The sequence below is a fragment of the Plasmodium malariae genome, assembly GCF_900090045.1.
Source record: "Plasmodium malariae genome assembly, contig: PmUG01_00_47, whole genome shotgun sequence".
Lineage (NCBI taxonomy): Eukaryota > Apicomplexa > Aconoidasida > Haemosporida > Plasmodiidae > Plasmodium > Plasmodium malariae.
Window position 1 is genome coordinate 45020 of NW_021638321.1, and position 23713 is coordinate 68732.

General features: G+C 19.1%; 5 protein-coding genes across 5 annotated transcripts; 1 reads left to right on the plus strand and 4 right to left on the minus strand.

Moving 5' to 3' along the window:
• Positions 1-950: 950 nt before the first annotated feature.
• Positions 951-1842, minus strand: PmUG01_00076100 (fam-m protein; the record flags this gene model as incomplete). Its single annotated transcript, XM_029006433.1, has 2 exons — positions 951-1628; positions 1756-1842. 2 exons carry the CDS (start codon positions 1840-1842, stop codon positions 951-953), a joined length of 765 nt encoding a protein of 254 aa, XP_028859247.1.
• Positions 1843-5599: 3757 nt separating this feature from the next.
• PmUG01_00076200 (PIR protein) lies at positions 5600-6536 on the minus strand (the record flags this gene model as incomplete). The annotated part of the gene is made up of 3 exons (XM_029006444.1): positions 5600-5770; positions 5896-6369; positions 6531-6536. 3 exons carry the CDS (start codon positions 6534-6536, stop codon positions 5600-5602), a joined length of 651 nt encoding a protein of 216 aa, XP_028859248.1.
• Positions 6537-10035: 3499 nt separating this feature from the next.
• On the minus strand, positions 10036-10993 carry PmUG01_00076300 (fam-l protein; the record flags this gene model as incomplete). The annotated part of the gene is made up of 2 exons (XM_029006455.1): positions 10036-10770; positions 10904-10993. The coding sequence occupies 2 exons, from the start codon at positions 10991-10993 to the stop codon at positions 10036-10038; spliced, it is 825 nt and encodes a 274-aa protein (XP_028859249.1).
• A 2007-nt stretch (positions 10994-13000) lies between these two features.
• Positions 13001-13934, minus strand: PmUG01_00076400 (Plasmodium exported protein, unknown function; the record flags this gene model as incomplete). The annotated part of the gene is made up of 2 exons (XM_029006467.1): positions 13001-13720; positions 13848-13934. 2 exons carry the CDS (start codon positions 13932-13934, stop codon positions 13001-13003), a joined length of 807 nt encoding a protein of 268 aa, XP_028859250.1.
• Positions 13935-19881: 5947 nt separating this feature from the next.
• PmUG01_00076500 (STP1 protein) lies at positions 19882-22436 on the plus strand (the record flags this gene model as incomplete). The annotated part of the gene is made up of 3 exons (XM_029006478.1): positions 19882-19902; positions 20028-21081; positions 21349-22436. 3 exons carry the CDS (start codon positions 19882-19884, stop codon positions 22434-22436), a joined length of 2163 nt encoding a protein of 720 aa, XP_028859251.1.
• Positions 22437-23713: the final 1277 nt, after the last annotated feature.

Below are 23713 nucleotides of genomic sequence, written 5' to 3' on the forward strand. Positions count from 1 at the left end.
AAAATATACATATATTTGTACATAATATCTATAAATACGTGATAAAATTAAATTCATTAACATAATATTTGAACAAAAAAGAATAATAAAAAAAACATGTAATATATTTATTCATTTTCAATTTCATATAAGTTTAATTAATTTTAGATGACTTAAATTGATGCTACAATAACTATAATTATAAAATAATTGGTATAAAGCATAACTGGAATAATTTATAATCCCCAAGATATTAAAATGTTAAATATAACATATAATTATAAAGTATATTATTTTATTATATTCCTATAATTCTCAATAAATTTGAAGTTAAAAAACATATTTACAATAATTATGTCTTATTGGACATTGATCATAAAACATATTTTATAGAATAAACATGATGTGCAGTTTTATTAAAAATATATATATATACATATATATATCGAAACAACATAATACATTAACTTAGTTTTATTAAATGAAAAAAAAACACATTTATTTTTCATTTAATGCCAATAATTCGTTTTCTTAATTATGTGAAAAAATAATTATTTTAGAGTATAGAAAGATATCAAATAGAAAGAAATGCTTTTTAATATATATATAAATTATGAGTGTTCTATTACAATATATGAACTATTCTATTATATATTCATTTTGTAGCAAATATATACGTTTTTTACATAATTATAATTTAATACTCTAAAATATACAATATATAAAATATATTCAATTATTTTGACATAATTATTTAAAATACTAATTAGAAGACATTAGAATATAAAATATAAAATAATAATCCAGGAAATTATTTTTTACTGTTGTTTATTAAAAAAAAAACAGTTATGCCTACATGAATTTATAAAATTATATTTACGTATGTCATTAGTATATCGCTGAAACCATTACCATTATTAATTGATATTAAAGAATTATTTATACAAAAACATACATAACTTATTATTTATTTACTCAGCAATCAACTTAATTTTATTATATTTTTCATTATTTCTTAAAATCTTATAAATCCCCACTAAAAACATAATGGATACCATAATCATAAGTACTATAAATAATATTGAATAAAGATAGGGCTGTTTTTCCTTCATAAATGTTTTTATATTATTACATATTTCTTTCAATAATGTAGATTCTTCAATAAGTTTCCATGTATTTTCCAAAAAACTTAACTTAGGTAACAGGGGTATTCCAATTCCCAACAAGAAAAAAAGAACAAAAAGGAAAACGCCAAATCCGTAACTTCTAAATTTTACTTTTTTTAATCCTATGTCACAAATTCTTCTGCGTTTTTCAAGAAAATAATCATAGTCTTTTTTTTTTATCCACTTCCTTTCAAAATGGAAATGTTTCCCATCAAATATTCCTTTATTGTAGTCTATAACTTCTGTATAATATTGCGCCTTATTAAATAAACCTCTATTGGATTCTTCATTCTTTCCTTTTCCTTCCTCTTCATTACCATATATATTCCTTTTTTCATTTAGTCTATTATTTGGAAACGTTCCTTTTAAACATACATTATTTGAACCACTATCAAGCTTATATTTTGCTAGTGATCGATAATATCTTGTATCTAATTTTTTACTAGAGCAACAGTACTCATCCAGAGATTTCCTAAATATACTCTAAAATAACACAGTAAATATTTATTATTTATATGAATATATAATGTAATGCTATAGGTCAGTATAAGTAAATATAAAACACTTCAAATATAAATAATATAACTGTCCTTAAATAGTATAAGCCCACCAGGTTATTATCAAAATACCATATCCAAGTTAAAAGGAGAAACTTAACAATTTTAACAGTAATATGTAATTTTATTTTTTTTTCCATCATATAAATTTTTAATATTTTAATATATACAAGCGAATAACATTAAAATAATATATTTCTAATGATAAAGAACGCTATTTATATATAAAATTTTATTTTTATAATTACTTCTAACATATTTAGTAAAATGCATATAACTAGTTTAAATTTTACTATATATGTAATATAAAATATCATTAATTAAAATAAAATAATTTTAATTGTTTCTTAAATATTTAAAATATATAATATATTTAACTAAAGGAGTTCACTAATTAAATAATTCTTTTAATAATCCTTTTCAGTATAAATTAAGTGTTAAATAAGTAAAATCACATTATGTGGAAATATTGAGTATATATACTACGCAGAATGTAGAGAATATATATATAATATATCTATCTATATATTAATACAATAGTTAATAATTTAAAAAATGATATACTGCGAATAATTATATTTTATAATCATAAAATTTGAAAAAAATAGTTAATTTTAACAAAATGTTAATTACTTTAAAAATATAATAACGGTAATAGAAAATATATAAAAAAACAACATTTTGTATTATATCCATTGTAACACATGCTTTCGTTTGTCTTTGAGCACAAAAAATATTTTACATCCTATAATACATTTAAAAAACAGAATTTATACGGTACTACAAAATTTATTGCGAAATATATATTTTATAGGTATAAAAGAACTAATACTTTTTTATGTACCACAATTTTTGAAAATTACAGTTATTAATAAAGTTTAATTTATATGATTACTTATAAATGAAATTATTAAAAATTTTACTACTTAATTTCTTGTTTTTAATTAATATTTAAATTTAGAATAATTCTTTCTCTAATAAATAAACAAAAATCACCAATTCTTGAATTAAACGCATTATTATGAGAATAAACTTCAATAATTTATTTCACTATTATTTCAATTATGAAAATGTATATCTTTTTTTCTTATAATTTTGTTATATCATACTATTCAAGAAATATATATACAATAAATTTAATCAATAATGACGAAAGCGCAATAGTAAAACAATAAATATTTATTTTTTCCCACTTATTGATAAATTAAGAAAAACACAAAAATAATAATCTGATACATATTACTCGTTCTAGATGATAAACTTCTACACAAATTCTTTTGGATATTTCCTATCAATAATCCCCATCGTAAGGAAAAAAACTTTTAGATGTAATATTTATATTACTTACAGAAAATAGTATAATATTTAATGTTAATAAAAAAAAGAATGAATGAAAGAAAGAAAAAAATGTTTACAAAATTAAACTACTGATTTATCTTTATTTAAGTTTTCCTAAGTTTTTATCATCCGCATTGACATATTATTCAATATTTATTACATAAATAATATATTTTTATAATGCTTTATTATGGAATAAATTAAATTAACTTATTTCTATTTTTAATGTATTACCTGTTGATATATATTTTTATTACTAGCATGTTGTACACATTCGAAACATAATATGTGACATAGATAGAATAATAATTATTATATAAAGAATTCTTTTTTTTAAATTTAAATATTTTTTTTTATTATATAGATTTCTTAGAATGATTTATATTTTAGCTTATATAATATTCATAATTCCATTTATTTATTATTTCAAATAATATTTATTCAAAAGTTTCAAGGTTATTTAAGTTAAAGAATTATTCAATAATACTAAAATTAACTTTTTCTGATAATAATGTACATTTATATTATATCTAAATAATATTATAATTTGTATTTTTATTTTCATATTTAATAACAAAGCCACTATTAGAATAAATTTGATATTCTTATAATCCTAATAAACAGTAATATATAATAAAAAAAAGGAGCATCTGCAATTGTAATTGATTGTTAATTTATTCTATTATTCTTCATAACTTTTTAAGAATTATTTAACATATTCGTAAGTAATTTTATTTATTTTTTTATATCAATTATGGCAATTTCTCATATTCTGAGTAAATTTATCAGACAAAATTTTTCACAGTATATAATCATATTTATTTTGCCTATCATACTCTCTTTCGGAATTCTTTGTCACTTTTATATATTTCACGTCACTCAGGTTTACCTAGATACTTTCCTCACATAGTTCTTTATTTTTTAAATGTATTCAAAAATATTAAAATATTAATCCAACATTTAGTTTATTTTTCTATTGTCTAATTTTTAATGATTTATCTTACATTAAATTTTTTATTTTAAAAAAAATACAATTTAGTTTTTTTATATATTTATTTCTACTTATGAGAAGCAATTATTTATACTAAATAATTATAGTACACAGCAAATTCAATAATAATGGAAGAAATTTTTTTATTATTAGAGTAATATTTATTTAACTATATGAAAATATATTTTAAGTTTTCTTAAAAGTTCATAGTAAGATTAATACAAAATCTAACATAACTTTAGCAACTACTAAATTATTAAGGATGGAGCATATATGTTTATAATATTATTCATAAAATAATTCATTTCATATATCTTCATAGTCTCATTATAAATAATGCAATATATTAAAAATAATTTCCCATATATATATAATAATGCTATATTAATAAATACGCAACATAATAAATTTTCAATATATATATAGATCCTGTTTATTTTCTGCTACCTATTTAAAAGACACCTTTCTCATTCATAATTACACAAAATATATATATTTAAATTAATTCTATATATATAAATAAAAAAGTAAAACTATTTTCCATATTCATGTACTAATAAAAATAATTATTTGTTTTAAAATTAAATAAAAATATACAATTAAATATTTAAAAAATATTAATATAATTTGAGAATGATAATACTATTGTGCTAGATATGCAAATTATAACATGAAAATTAATAGTACAATTTATGTTACAACAATATATCTATAATTATATATTAAAATCATTCGTTATCATTTCCTTACATTCTTAATAGAAATAAATATTATTTATTATAACAGCTGATTTATGGAGAACACATGTATGAATAATATAGGACAAAATTTTAAAACATAATAATATAATTTATTATAATAATTATTGTATTTATAAAAAATAAAATAAATGTTGTTTATATATCGTTATAACATAATTTATACATCATAGTTTATAAAAAAATATAGTGTAAACTCATTTGCACATATACTATTCATATACTGGAAATAAAAATGTTTCATAATACTTTTTTTCTATTTATTTAAAATTATTTTAGAAACCCTACTATAAATTGTTCTGTTCAAATTAATTGTTATAACCTATTTTTTTTTACTTTTAAAATTTAATGTAATAATTCGAATCTCATAAAAATTATAACTACTGAAGATTGTAGTAACATAAAATACAGTGATTTCTACAATTTGAACTAAGTACAATAATCATATAAATCTATTATCTATATGTTATATGAAATTATTTAATTAATGTAATTATAGATAATAATATTTTGCAGAAGAAATATATATTTTTTTAAATAAAATATATTATATTTATTGTATATTTTTTTACTAATCTATAATATAATGTAATATTTCTAATAGGTTATAAAAAAATTAGCATCAACTTTAAGGTTCTATATTAATAAGCATAAAATATTATTTGTGCAATATTTCCATGTGTTAGTTATATTCTCATTATATTATTTATTATTCTTTTTACTATATAATAGAATATTCAAAAAATTAACCGTTTCATTTTTTACATCATAATGAAAATATAACTCCAATCCAGAATTAAATGTAAATTACTATTTTTCTACAGAATAATAACCTATAGAAATTCTTCCGTTTTCAGAATATAAATTTTCATTTTCAGAAGATTTTTCTAATAATTCATATGATTCTTCTGGAATTATGTTCTCAATTATTCTTTTATTTTTATTTAGACAATTGTGAATCCGTGGTCCAAGCGGACTAAACTATTATATAAAATGAAAAAGAATGAAATATTCTATATATATATAACAATAATAATATATTAATAAAAATTAAGTATACCTTTGTTCGGACTTTTTATAATTTTTAACGATAATTTATATAATACCTTATACAGAAGAAAAAAAGTAATAAGAAATGCTCCCAAAAGTGTAAAACTAACAGATAATATAGTCTTCAATTCAAGTGAAATAGAACAAGAATAATTAGTTGTCTTTCTATCACATAAAAAACTGTCACCTGTATCATTTTTTAATTCTTTCCACAATTCCTCAATGTATATCTCCCATAATTTTATGTTATTTTCACAACTAGAACCATTAAATATATAATGATTTTTTTTTTCACTTAACCATTCATTCAATAATTCACAGTGCTCAGTATCGCTAACACTATCATTTATTAGTATACATAACGTACCTTTCTTTTTATAATTATTATGAAGCTTACAACCAATTTCATATAAATTTTTATATGTATCTTTTATTGGACTTAAAATTACATATGATGTTCCGGAAGTGCTAAGTTCATATTCTTCATCAAAATTTTCTAAAATTTTAACTTTCTTACTTGTTCCTAATATCTTAAAATTAAAAATAAAAAAATAAAACAAGATAAAAGTGAGAAAATACAATTACATTAAAAGTTTTAAAAAATTAATGCCAAATAATATATACAATATAATATTCAAATTGATTCATAACATTTTTTTATGTAAACTTTAATGTGTAATTATATATTTACCTTCATATTTAAAAAAGTCTACTAAATGTTATTAAATTAACAGTGAGAAATTGTAATATTCCTATATATATTTGTTTTTATTTTATTTAAAACGCATATTAGTATTTATATTTTTTGCTTCAATGCTTAAGAAATTAAAATATAAATTTTTTTTTAGCACATAAATTTTTGTTGAATATTAACAATGAAATAATAGAATATAATTTTTTTATTAATACTTCTTTTAATATTTTAAAAAATAAAAAACGATTTTTATTCTAAAAATCTTAGGAAAGCTGATATTTGTACATTTTTTGCATTAATTTCATATTATATATATATTCAAGAATAAATTGTTATTTATATAAAAATTTTAAATGAAGTATTATTTTGTATAAAATTTTATATTTTCCAATAAATTTATTTCAAATATAACTCTTAAATATTATTTATTTATAATGATAATAGAACAAATATAATGTTCTATTTTATAATATTTCAAAGATAACAAAAAACATATAATAATAATTAAGATAAGTACTTTAATCTATCATTTATTATGACATAAACCGTAAGCAACAAACATATATATATATATACATATTACATAATTTTTCTTATAGTAATCAAAATATAACATAAAAAAATTGATTGAATTATTCTATAATTTTTTCATATATTATCATTTTTAATTTAAAAATGTTATTCGCGCAGATTTTACTACCGCTTTAGTATTCTTATATTTTAACTGTAAAAGATATAACCTAATCATTTTTTCATTTTATTTTTTTTATATTTTTATATATGTATAACATTAACTCATGAAGATAGAGATTAATAAAACATAAAAGTTCTTTTAAAAAAAAACCTCAAAAAAAACAAGTAAAAATTTTTGTTTCGTACTAATTATAAAGATTTCTAATTATAATAACTTTAATATTGTAAAAATGAGAAGAATTAATAAAATCCATTTTATTTCATATAAACCTTTAAAAAATAAAAATTTTCTTCTTGGTCTTAGAACTATTATAAATTTTTATAATAATTAAAATATGAAATGCATTTCGGTAAATATAATAATATTATATGCACTTATGAAAATTTATAGATATTGAAAAACTAAATGGTGTAGGTAAAATTAAAAAAATTTTGAATATTACTCAAATTCATTTTATATTTCCCTAAATATAAGTAAAAAATAAAAAGTATCAGTATAAAATGGAATTTTTATTTTTTTTCGAAATAAACAAAAATTTTAATATTATTAAATATAGTTAATATATAAATTATAATTTCCATATGCTTTCTTTCTCCACGAGGCCTTATCATTTATCAAATTTATAAGCAATATTTTCATCAAAAATAGAATTTAGAATTTTAACAATTAAACTAAAAAAATAATGCATACATTAAAAATATGCACTTTTAAAAATTCATATTTTTTATATTGAAATTACAAATATTTGAAAAATATATATATTTTTATTTTCAATTATATATGACGATGCAGACTTTTTTACTGTTACTTCGTCATTAATATGATAATATTGGTAGTGAAATATAATAAGGACATAAATATATATATAATGTATATTTAAATACAAATTTAATTATGTATATACATCGCAAAGTGTAATTAAAATATAATGAATTAATTATTTTGTTTAACCAACATTAAATAAAATTACTAATTTTTTTTTAGGAATTCAATTTTTTTGAGCATATTTTTTATTATATGTAATTATTAACAAAAATACGATTTAACTTGCAATTATGTTTATATTTAGAATATTTAAATAAATCACTTAAAAAATGTTGGTTAATAATATAGCAAAAGCAAAATTAGCATGTAATACGCTTTCATTAATATATAAATATTTATATAATATCAAATTTTCTCTCTATATAAATTATTTTCTCTTTAAAAATAGATTTTATTAAATAATTTTTTTACATTAATATATAGATTATCATAGTATCACTTAAGCATAAATATCATTCGTATATTCTTATATATTCATTTACTTTTTACTTGTATTAGGAAACAAGATAATTTAATTGTAATAGAAAACGCAATTTTAATATAATTTGAATGCTAGCATACACTTATTTGGAAATTTCATTGCTGTTTTTCATATAACTTTTATATATATGATTTGAAATTTATGTAGTTATATATGTGTTTTAGTTATGCATAAATATTTAGATGTTAATTATAAATATTAATTCATATTAATTTTTTATATTATTCATTAAAATTAATTTTTATATATTTATATAATAATCCATATAGATTCCTTATGTATATTTGTATTTTTTTCCTCTGTTTTGAATATAAATCAAAATTATAACATATTAAATATGCAAAGAATATGAGAAAAATATTATTTTATGATTTTATTATTAATTGAATTAAGTAGCCTAATATACAGGACACTATAATGTACCTTAATGTTACATATAATATCAATAAATTTCATTAAATTTAATATAATTATTAGTAAAATACGACAATAATAGTACAAATCACATTAAGAAATTATATATAATCTTTCCATCATATCAACCCCAATTAATGATATTTAGAAAGAAATCTAACAAATAATCTATTGATAATTTTTAATTATTTCCCAATAGTTTAATCATATAATAGTATAATAAATAAATATATAGATTATTTAAAGATAAATTTTAAATATAACATTTATTCGAGTAATATGTGAAACATTGCGTAAACATCACAAATATAAAAATTATATAACATTTCAGGTAAATACTTCTATTAATTGTAATGATTTATAATTTCGAACTTTATGAGCATTTATAAATACTGTAAAATTAAAAAGTATATTTTTTCTCTCTATATACGTAATTTCACATTTAGACTATATAAAAAATTAATTCTGTCGAAATGTCCTTTAGAACTCGCACCTTATGCAAAATATTCCATGTAAACTATATTTTATAGAATAAATATTTAGTTTTTTTTTTCTATGAAAAAAAAAAATATATGTATGTATCACTGTAACAAAAATTATTCATATACATACACTGAATGCAAAAAAAAAATAATTATTGTTAACATAACAAAATTGATTTATTTTCTCGAATGAACTAAGCAAATTATCATTTTATACTAGTTCCAGGTAAAAAACAAAAAGCAAAAAATTCTAGTCAAATAGAAATTAACACACTCCAATAAAATTATATAATTTATTTCGTTATATATCAATTTTAACGCATATATGTATATTATTCATGATATATATTTTAACACTAAGCTGTATACATGGAAACAAATTATTTAGTTAAGCTTAAGATATTCCTTAAAATATAACTTAAAAATTATTCTGTTAAAAATTCAAATTAACAAAAGAAATAAGAACATATTTTTTTACTGTCTCCCGAAAAAAAAATAGGTATATATAGGAGTATTCTTAAAATATAAATAGTTACTGTTAGAGTTGTTAGGTATAATACCAATGATTTTACTATAGGTTAAATTCATCTTTAAAAAAAACATATATTATTTATTATTTATTTTTTTTTTGAACTTAATATTTTCATATTTTATAACTTTCTTATAGTAGTAAATCATTCCTAATATAAATATGATAACAAATATTAGGAAAGGTAAACAATATATAAAAACAGTTGATGCACGTATTTTATCTGAATTACCCCATTTATCTATATCGAACAAGGTACTAAACAGTCCCTCTACCGATTCCGAACCACTATTTTTACTTAAGTATATCAAACCTAATGAACCCAGTAATCCATCTGTTACAAAATATTCTAATAAAAGATCTAATATGGGTACAATCAATACTAAGAAAAATAATACAACGAAAACAATTCGTATTCTGCGTTTTTTACGTGATAATTTTTTATATTCCTTATCTTCAATTTCCTTGATGTTTTTAAGGTAATCTTTATAATCAAGTTCTTTAAATATTTGTTTTTCAAAATTAGAATATTTTTTTGTTTTAGGTATATCAGGTTTATTTTTCTCATTATTTTTACAGTATTCCTCAATGTATAATGAACTTAAACGTGATATTTTGTGTTTTACATTTGCTCCTTTTTTATTAGTGATTACACATTTATTTTGTTTTACTCTATTATGTGGCAATTCATCTTCAAATTTTACAGAATATGAATCCTTATTCGGTTTATATTTTGCTAGTGATCGATAATTTATAATATTTAAATTTCTACTTAGTTTGCATTTTGCATTCAAATTATTTTTTAAAGTGTTCTAAGAAATAAAAGAAAAATGTAAATATTCCTAATTTAAATGGAAAAATATTCTCATCCTAAATAAATGCATAAGTATATATAAAATAATATAATATAAATAATACAAACGTAATTGTATAATATGATCACACCTCCTTATTGTAAAAGTGACATATCCAAGTTAAAAGTATAAACGCTGAAATTTTAATATATGAAAACAACATAAATTTTTGTTCCATCATATATGCTTCTAAATCTGTAATTTATTAAAAAATAATTATATTTATAATAAAGTATTATACATTCAACTACAAATTGTACAATCTATATTTTTTCAATTTATGTTTATTATTTCTTCATAGAAACTTATTTATATATATATATATACCTAAAATTCATTTTATATTGGGGAACAAAATAAAAAAGCTTTAACAATATATTATAAATTTTTAATAGTTTCGTTGTGAATAGAAAAATTAATTTCAATAAATTACAATAATATTAATTCATTTATAAATATACAAAAACTACAAGTTAAATATTTCATATAGTTGAGGAATTAAAATTTTTTTTTAAAGATTCTTTTCAATGTACAAAAAAAAAATTTGATATAATAATATTTCAAAATGGTCATTTAATTTACAGCATATAACGTATAGAATATAGATTAATTGAAATATATTTTGTATTAGGATAGTAAATTCTAATTCTAATAATATTTTCCTATTGTTAATTTTAATCTTTAAGATTTTACACTTTGAGAAAAGGTGTTATTTATCCTAAAAATATTAATCATAATAACTATAAAATAATTGAAAGAATTAATAAAGTAGCTCATAACTCGTACAATGCTTTATCTTTTGTAAAATATAGCACGTAATTTGATTTTTACATAAACTTTTATATGAGGTTATGATTTACAGTATATTCAAGAAGTTCAATATATAACGTACTACTCAATTTACGAAAAATTATATATACTTAAAATTAAATAAAAGCTTATTTTTCTGTTGTGTCGTATTTTAAAATAATTTCATTCGTAATTAAATTTAATATGTTCCACTATTTCAAAAAAAAAATTTTTTAATTAATCTCTTCAGTGTTTTCATTTTTTAGTAATATATATTTTATGTAATATTAACACATTGGAAAAATTAAAAAAAAAAGGATACAGTAAAGTTAATACATGAATGTTTCATACAATTACCATAATTTAAAAATATTACAATTAATATAAATTTACCTATGAGATTAGCATACGGAATATTATATATAAAATAAAAATATGGAAGTGTAACAATATAATTTATCATAATATATTAATATTTATAATAACAATTTAAGAGAAAATAAATTAGTTTTTGTTTGGTCTTTCACAAACATGCTTTGATAGAAAATATTTTTTACAAATACAGATTAAACAATGAATACAAATAAATACAAATGTTATTTTTAATATTACTTACGGATAAAAAAAATGATCTTTTCCATTATTACTACTGATATATAATATAAACCAAATAACATCTATTATAAAATCATTATATTCGAAACAAATACTATAAAAATCCTAAATTATGTATTATTTTATTTTTAGAAAAATATTATTCTTCGATTAAATAATTTAACAGATTAAGAACAAAGAAAAAAAGGTAAAATTTAAAATACTAATTTAATTTTTCAAGAAAAAAGAGAAAAAGTATCGGTACAGTAATACAATTACTTAGTTTCATTATGAAAAGGACGGAGAACGTTATTTGTTAATTTAAAAATAATAATTCATTTTCTTAAAAATCAAAAAAAATAATAATTTTATACTAGAAAATTATAATAAAATATAAAGCAGTAATATTTATAGTTAAAATGTAAATTAACAAATGAATTAAATAAAATAATATTAATTATTCCGTTATATATTAATTTTAGCGTTCAAATACATTTTTTTTGTTTAAATTTTCATATAAACAACATATATATATATATATATATATATATATATATATATATTAAGCCATAATAATTAAATCATATGAAAAATACATTAAATTGCATATTAAAAAATTTTTAAAAATTTAAATTCACAAAAAATGTAAAAACAAATTTTATTTACATAAACATATAAATACAATTTTCCATATGTACGTTCGTACATAGAATATAATCGATTATTCTTATATTTAATATGTCATTAAAAATATTACAGATAGTAAATAACATTAAAGACTTCTTTACCGAAGTAAACATATTTCTTACCATTCATTGAATGCTTTCAAGAACTTAACTTTTTTATGTTTTATAACATTTTTATAATAATAAAAAACTCCTAGTATAAGTAAAATACCCATTATTAAGATAGGTACACAATATATTAAGACACTTTGGGCTTTGTATGCTACAGAAAGATTTTGAGAAAAATAGGTGATCCAGGAAGCATTTGGCGCGATTTCAGGACCCGGTGACCTAACCCCCACACCAGCTGATGTACCATTTTCGAATAAGGTTAAAAAGTTCATTAATAAATCACCAATTGATAAATCTAATACAGGTATAATTAATGCGACTACAAACAATAGTGAAAGCAAAAAAAGTCGTAATCTATATTTTTTATGCTTTAATTTTTTGTAATCTTTATCTTTAATTAACAGCATTTTATTAAAAAAAGCTTTATCATCAAGTCCATTCATTATTTTTTTTTCATAATGGTTATATGATTTATGTAACATAGTACATTTATTTTTCATAAGTTGATTAATTAATTTTTCCTTATATAATAAACTTCTATATAATTTTTTTTCTTTTTCTTTGTCACATTTTTCGTTCTTTTTTTTAGTATTATGCGGTATCTTCAATTCTAAATCTCTAACATTTGCAAAAATACCTTTTTCACAGTTTCCTAATAATCTATAAATTCGTTTACCTAATTTTCTACCAGAACCATATTTCTCATCCAAAATTTTGTTAAACCTGAACTAAAAAACAAAAAGTTAATATTTTATATATAAGCAGATAAATGTTCCCATTCCAAAAAATTAATTAATAAAAATGTACAATAATAATACAAATAATACAATATTCATTCAAGAAGTATTAACATACCGTGTCACCGTAAAAATGATATATCCAATTTAAAACGATAAACATATAAATTTTGAGAAAAAAGATAAACTTAATACTTTGTCCCATGTTATAAATCTCTAATATTGTAATATATAAAAAAAGTAAAAAATTAACATCAAGTTATACTCTTTAACAATAAAAAATTAACCTTTTTATTTTTATAATATTTTTTCTTAAAAAATTAATATATGTAGCATATTTTATTACACAGTTAAAATAAAAATGCCTAAAAGAGAATTCTATAAAATTTTATAATTAATGTTATTTATAATAAATTAACCTTAATTAAAATAAAAAAATTTCAATTCATACATATATATCATTAAGATATAATTTAATTACATTTTAGGGTAATTAAACAAATTTTTTTCTATGATTTATAATTATTTGCAAATTTTTACTTTATTTACAATATGTAATGTATAAAATATAGATATATGTTATTGTACTAGTTATTTATTGAATAATTACTACTTTTATATTTTCTCAATAATTATTCTAAATTTATTAATATTTTATATCATAAGTGTATTTATTATTAAAAAAATGCTATTATTTGCAACAATGAAAAAAATTATTAATAAATTCAAAAAATATAAATATTCTAAAAAATTTCGTATTTTGCCAATTATAATACATGCTTACTTTTATGGTGTAAAACCTATTTATAAGAAATCGAATTCCTAATTTAATGTATGTTTTGTGCGTAAAATATATACATTAAATTTAAAAAAAAAAGCTATATTTTAATATTTTATTATAGTTTTAGAATATTTTATTTTTCAATTAATGCCAGTTTACACCTTTATTTTTAAATGAAAAATATTTATATTAATACACTAAGAAAATGTTTTTTTATTAATTATATATTTAGAAAAAAATATTAACACAGTGAATGACAAAAAATGTATTAAATATAATATTTGTATAGAAATATCGTAAAAAATTTCATTAATTCAAAAATATATCAGAAGAAATATATATACAAATTATATACGGGTTATATCATGTACGTAACACATAAAAAAACATAACAATACATATTACTCTAACGCATGCTTTAGTAATTTTTATATTTACAATGTTAATCAGAAACAATTATTTTTATACATTCTTCTAAAATTATACAATGCCTATAATAAATATATTTTAGTGGTACAACGATATATATAGAAATATATATATAAATAAATAATATTTTATTAAATTTAACATTATGATACTTTATTATCTTAAATTTCATACTAATTTTGATATAAAATTTATTGAGACCCTTATTTATTTTGTTCTATGTTTTCTCACAATGTGAACAATCCATATTTTTTCTATTGTTTAACATTTCCACGTATAACGCTTCTTATTCCATTTTAAAATCTTATAATATCCTATGTATATAAAATGTGACATAAAATATTACAGAAAAAGGCACTATATAAAAAAGTCCTAAACATATATATATAAATGATCTTTTTCAGTTTTTAAAACACCTACTTTTCCAAAGCTTTTTTCCATCTATATTTTTAAAAATTAAATCTAAATTTGTCAAAATTATTTATATTCTGTAAATTAAGAAATTAACAACAAAAACATTATTATACAGAAAAATCTGTAATTTTTTCCTTATTAAGCCTATATATCACACATCCATTGTATATACATATATATATATATTTTATATTATTTACCTATCATGTCATTTTTGTATTTAATAAAATATATTATCAATATTTAATACATATAAAAGAAACAAGATTAATATAAAATAATATTAAATTTAAATTTTCAGAATATTATATGATATTTATTATACTTACGTATTACAAAATCTACGAAATATAATACATTTATTTAAATGTTCAATTTTTATCTAATGCAATGTGTTATTTATATTGTTTCAATATATTTAACTAAAGATCTATGCTTTTCTTGTTTTACAAAGATAAATTGTTTATAAATTTCCCCTTTTTCATATTTTTAATACAAATTATTTGTTTTCTAATTCTATAAAATTCCAATACTTCATTTAATATTTAGAGTATTGGTATATACGGAGAAAAATGTTAATTATTATATAATTGACTATTTATGGATATGTTTTACAAAATTACCATGCTACTTTTATGTAATTTTAAAACTTTAAAGATGAATATATAGTTGTAAAAATAATGTGGCTTGATTCGATATGCGGTCAAATTAAAATTTGTTAATGAAAACACGAACGTATTGAATCCAATTGATATTTAATTTAAGAAAAATTCTCATTCGATAGTTTACAGTCATCAAAGAAAAACGATCTGATGCTACTTCATATGAATATATATCATTTTTTACAATAAAAATATTATGATTTATTGCAATATTTTTTTTATTTTTTTATATAAAACTTTAAATTATTCTCGTTAGAAATATGAATGATCGCCTCCAAATTATTATGCTAATCAGGCAAAACATTATCGTCGTAATAGCGTTGTATTTACAAATATGTTGTATTTTTTAATACTATGTTATACTATTTGAAAATTGCTGCTGTGTTCAAGAAAAATTAAATTAAGTATTTGAAACATCAGAATGAAAGACAATACCAATAATCTATTCATGATTCTGAAATGATCTTACATATTCAGGTCATATTAAGTGTAATTTATCATAAAATATTTTGAAAAATCTTAATTTATAAATAGTAAACAATAATAATATTTCAGTTTAAAACATAGAGTTTTGGAGTGTTTACTTAAAATGTATTTTGAAAAAGTACAAAAAAGAAGATTAGAGTAAATTTTTTTAATAATTATACTGCAAATATAATAGTATATTAGTATTATTCTAACAAAATTATAAAAAGTTCTTATATAAAATCCACAGTGAACTGTTTAAACAAGGTAAAAAAAAAATATATATGGCATTAAAAGACAAACATTTTATTCAAAAATTATAAGTTATTCAAAGAAATAGAAAATATATAAAATCATTAATTTTAATTTGATCTCCAATATACATATTATTATTCAACATTAACACATTTAGGATAAATAATATTCTTTAGAAGCAATACATCCATATAAAAAAGATTAATTGATACCTAAATAAAAGGAAAAATTAACAGTTAAATGATCGAAACATGAACAGTAGTTGTAATATATAAACATAATTATTAGTAAATTAACTAAAAATTCGTAGTAATAACTGTATGCTACATATCAAGGTTGTATTAATATATAAATTATTATTTATATACTATGATACTTATATTGTGAAAAATGTAATAAATTATAAAAATAATATTTTTATATATCAATGTTATATCCATACAATATGATATTAAATGAATTATGTATTGCACTATAATCATAAATCAAATGGACTAAATGATAGTAATTTATACTTAACTATAATATCATATATTATACATTAAAATAATGTGGATAAATAATATTTATTGCATTATTAATAAAATTCCATGTAAAGACAAGTTCGTTCTATAATATAATTCGATTTAAAATTTACGTGTATTAGTAATAGAATATAGGTAAAATTAAAATATATTTATATTGAAATAAATTATTTTATTATATTTTTCATCTATAATACCTTTTAAACATCCTTACATTATGAGTATATATGAACAATCATAAATTGTAGTATGCTATGAAATGAACTATGAACTTCAATGGATAAGTGCTTTTTATTACAATATATATCATGCACATTACATTGTACGTTTATACATATTGAAAGATATAAATTTTAACATATTATTTAATTTCATTAAAAAATGTTAAATAAGATTAAAATCATGTACAGTTTCAGCTTCATCCTTTGTTATTGTACATATATATATATATATATACTTTAAATACATTAGTGTATTTGATATGAAAATTTTACCTATTAACTATATTTTAATGTTAAATATTATTTTTTAAATAAATAAATTAATAATACTTATATGAAGAAATATTCAGTAAAATTTATGGGTATTTTTTAATTTTTTATTATTTTAAATTAAATGTCATGAAAAAACAATTGTACCATAAAATATATTTGAATAAATGTTAAAATAAAATAACGAGAAATACATCTACAACAAAAAAAAATACTTTATATATATATTTTAAAACATTTATTGTATATTTCTCCCAAAGTGCTTTCATATATTTCAGAAACTCTTATTTTCTTTTACTTTGCCACATAATCATCCACTATTACATGTTAATTATGTATTAAGATTACCATATATAAAAAATATTCAAATTTTTTATTTTAATATATAATACCTTAAAAAATGATAAATTATTTTTATATTATTTCTTCATATATTACTATTAATTAAGGTATTTTTAGATGTAACTTGATAAAATTGAAAATATTAAAAGAAAAAAGAAGAATACAACAAAAGGTATGTATAAATGCAAAATTAAAAATTAAACGTATATGAAAAAAAGAAATTTTTTATTACTTTTGATTGATGTAACATAATTATAATAAATTAAATAATTATGTGAATTAACTACTTACAAAAAATTAGTACCAATTAATATATATATATATATTTTTATGTATATATTTTTTTTTTTTTTTTTTTAATAATTTTACATTCATTATAGACTTGTTTCAAACTAAGGATTAAAATTATAAATAATATATTTACATTATAACAGAATAAGCTACGTTGTTCAATATACTTTTAAATAGTCCTGTAATTCCATTAATAAACTCATATAATAAAAAGAATTATAAAATAATACATGATCTTTTTTAGTTTTAATACTAAATAAATATTCATCAGTTATACTAAAACGATACTTACATACATTTATCAAATTCATTAAAAACGAAAAAATAAATTAAATATTTTTAATATATTTATTCTAACATATGTATTAATTATTAAACTAATAACGTTATAATACTTCATTACTTGTTGTATTATTTAGTGTAATATATTATTTTATTTACAATTAATTGTAATAATATTGTTTTTTATGGTACAGTTTTAATTTTTTTTAATTATTTTTAATGATATAGAATAATTTTTTGGTACACGTATATATAATAATTTTGCATATTTTCATTAAGTAGGCAATCTTTTTTTCATTAACTGATATTCCTAAATATACACTTTATTAAATAAAATATAATCCATATTTAATCAATCACATGCAAAAGTGGTAATAGATATAAACAGAAGAACATTATATGTATAGTAAATTATGCTATTTTAATAATATCCGTTGGTACAATACATATTATAAATAACTAATATATAGGTAATTAATATATATATATATAATATTAATTGCCATAAATACTTTTCAGTTGTTTGTACTTTATGCATCCATACAAATTATTTAGTATTATTTATTTATTATTGATTCTTTTCTATCTTCAGGGCATCCTAAATTTAAAAAATTGCTAACAAAATAGTTATATCATTATAATGCTTAAGATCAAACATAAATAACAAAATAAAAAAAAACATGCCATCAGCTCTATCAATGATTTGATATAAAGACTATTTATTTTCAGAAAAAAAGAACAAAAAGTATTATTTATAGTAACACTAATAATAGAATTTATATGTTGTGCATTTAAAAAAAAAGGGTATATATATATATACATATACTAATCGTAAACATAAATTTAATATCATTTATTAATGTTACTTATATGTATTTTTGTATTTTTAACAATTTGGATTTTACTTTATATGGGGAATATGAATTTTATATTCGAATGTATATTTAACTCTAACATAATATTAAATTATTATTAATATATATCAGATATTTTATTTAACGTAAAAGAAGATAATAATCATATAAAATAAATATTAATGTATTAAACTATTTTATTGTACAATTATGAATTCTAATATAAATGATAATTTTATAATTACTCTTTATTGATGTATATTAATTTAAAATTTTCTGATAGATAAATAAAAAGATATATATTTTTATTTTACTTTCGTATTTTTATTTACAGCTCTCTAAAGTACTAATGTATATTCGCAATGGACAAATGCTTACCCACGGTAATATTCATTGTTTTTTAATATTCTTAAATTTTTCGTGTAAATTTTCGTTACCATAATATAACTGATAAGACAAACATTAAAATTTGTGCTTAAACAATTCCTAACAAATCTTTTGAATTTAGTATCCAAGGGTTTATGGTGATACTGTTTTTAGATATAAATGGGAACCACGTTTTACAAAAGTTGTAAATGATATTGGGAACAATATTAAGGACATTATTACTAAGAACGATAAAGAAGCACTAAGGAATAATTGTCTATATTTGGCTAGATATCTAATTGTCAATAAGACTCCTCCAGATTATTACATATTACAAAAAGAAATATGGGAAAAGGCATTAAATGTATGGTTAAGTCCTTATTATGAAAAGCTAGATAAACTAGGAGGATGCCCTTTGATTATGGACGAAAAACATTTAGAAATTTTAAAATTAAAATATGAAGTAGATGATTTCTGTAAAAAAAGAAATACCGATCTGACAGATATAAAACGGTTGAAGCAAAGACCTCAATCTGATGAGAGTTATTCAAGTAAATGTGAAGAATATAATACATGGATTGAAGAAAGAAATGAGCATTTTATGACAAAAAAAAACCTTATTGAATTGTGTTACGATAGAAACCAAACAGAAAAAGATACAAAAAAGATTTGCAACATAATGGATCCTCAAACTTTTAAAAAACAGCTTAACTGCACGCCCTCCCATCCAGTACCACCTGGTCAAGTTCTAGCTGAAACAAAAAACAAGAGTTCATCTGAAGGCGAAAAAAAAATTGAAAGTAAATTTACAACTCAAGATATAAACCAACAAGTTGTACCAGATGTGCTAGAAACTGCAGCTCAACCTAGATCCCAACATGATGAGCATAGTGCTCCCGAAAAAGATATTGAAAACGAACCTACAACTCTATCCCCAGGAACAGCTCCATCTGAAGCATTATCAACAAAAACAGAAAATACGCACGCTAAATGTGTAAAATCTCCCCAAGCTGAATTATCAGAACCTAAATGTTTTGTTTCTTTAGATTCAGAAAAATCTCCTGATTCTACACCACTACATACAAAACCTGATGTCTCCAGAAAAACCCAGGACTTTCAAATTGTTTCTTTTCCTTCTGCAAGGTCAAATGTTGCTACAGATTTACCTGCGGTCACTGTGCAGTCTAAAATTCCAAGTATAACTTATACTAATTAATTCTCCGTTTTAGAAGTAATTACATTATATATACATTTAAAATACAATTATAGGTCAACCACCAAATCGAACTATTGTACGCGTACCAACTATTTTAACAAGCCTTGTAACTATTATTATACTTTCTCTGTTTATTAAAGTAAAATAAATATAAAAGTTTAATTATATGAAAAACATTCGATTACTGTAATAATTTAATATATGAATCTATTATTTCTTTTTTTTATATTCTAGTACACTTTAAAAGGAATATTTAAAAAAAAAAAAAAGATAAAAAGAAGACAAGCGAAATTTCTGAAAATACTAACATCTTCTTATTCTTGCGCAAAAAACGAATTTGTAAAACATAATAAGATGGAATATCCATTATATGATGATGAAGAGATCACAAAAAAAATAAAAATACTTGAACATAACAAGAATAATAATATAAACGCATCAAAGCAAAACAAACGTAGATACAAAACTATCATAGAAGTACATATTCAAATACTCGAAGAATACAGAAATGAAGAATGGGAGTACATAAAAGGAGAATTTATAGAAATATGCTTAGAATTGTTAACAAAAGGGGAACACAATACATACCCTTATTTGACTAATGACAAACTCATAATGGGAAATACAAAAAGTATTAATCAAAAAGGAAAACAAAAAATATTATGGAATAAATGGATAGAAAAACATCAAAATCTTGCTGACAAATTGAAAAAGGAACATTGGTTTAATAATTTAAAAAATGATTGGAAAAGAGAACTAGCTAACTTAAAAAAAAGAGAAGAATTAAAAAATGATCCTGATGAAATTCAAAATATTCCATTTTCACAAGGAGAAAAATATATATGGAGACAGTGGATATCGGAGAAGTGTATAATTATTAAGCAATATATTGAACAGGACTTATTTAACTATTTAACTGATGAACTCCAGATTATACCAGATGATTATGATAATGAAAAAATTAAAGATTCTTTGCCATTAATTAATATAGGAGAATTATCGAACAAAGAAGACTGCCAAGAATTATATAAATATATAAAAAAAAAATTATTAACAAAACTGTGTATCCTCGTTCTTATGTCAGTATTAGAAGAATGCAAAAAAGAGCAGGACATTGAAGAAAATGAATCACATTTTGATAATTACATAATTGAATTTAAGGAAAAAGAAAATTCAGATAGTAAAAAAGAGTTTATACAAAACTTAAGTGACATTAACCGAAATGTTTTGGGAAATATGGAAAATCCTGATTATACAACAGACGATAGCTTTAGGAAAGAGTTAGAAAATTGGATAATAGAAGATAATACAAATACAAATTCTATGGAAAAGTAGAATACTGCAGACAAATACTACTGAATTATGTAAAAATACATTTTAAAAATTTATAATATACATTCTTAATATATAAGGATATTAATTTTACGTAAGCATTTAGCCTATATGAATCTTATTTCATAAATTTTATGAATCACTACGGAAGCAATGAAAAGAATAATTTGAAAAAATACTTAATAAAAGAAAGAGAAGCGAACATGAAATATGAAGATTGAAATGAAGATGCATAAAATATATTTCAATTATATATACTATTTTTTATTTCTTTAAGATTATCAATATGAAATTTATATTAATACTTGATTAAATATAAGTAACAATGAATATATATATATATATGTAAAAATTAAAATTATATTAATGTATTCCAAAAATATTAAACTTGTAGGAAAAAAAAAAAAGCAAAAACATTAATTTTGAAATACTTTTTTTTAATTTATACATCATAATTACTTATATTTTTATAATTCTATGTTATTTCATTATTTCTATTTATATGGTTATTTCCATATTTAGAATGATGCTTATTTGTATCCTTCAAAAAATTCCTATCAATTAATCGTTTAAGGATTTAATTAATATGAAAAAAAATTTAATAAAAAAAAACAGATATACGTTAAAACACATGAAAGCGTAGTGAAAACATATATATAATTCATATAATTTAATATATTATAAAAAAACCATATGTTATATACATAATGAAATACTTCTAGGTCATTATGATTTAATAGATAATCTCATAATAAACGTTTTCATTTATAGTAAGTTTGTAACCCTTTATTTGTTATATATCAATATATTTTTATTTAATTATATATATCTTATCACAAAGAAAAAATCATATTTAAATGTACTGTCCCTTAATAAAGAATTCAATTTTTTTATACAACAAATAGTGTAACTTAAATGAAAAATCATTATACATATTTATAGATATTTATGATATTCATGTATCTTTTTTGATTGTATAACTTTTATAATTATAAATTTAAAAAATCATTGAACTAATTAAAATGACTAAAATGTAATAATAATGAAATTATTCTGAATACATAGTTTTTTATATTAACTTGTATTTTATATTCTCTTTTAAAACAAATGTAAACAATTAAATAAAAAATATTCTTATATATTTTTTTACATTAATATCTATATTATTATTTAGTAACTTTTTTGTAAAATAAAAGAAATAAAAGTTAAATATAAAAAAATGTATAAATTAAACAGTATTAAATTGTTGAATTTCAGCATTTTTCTAAAGCCAAAAGGAT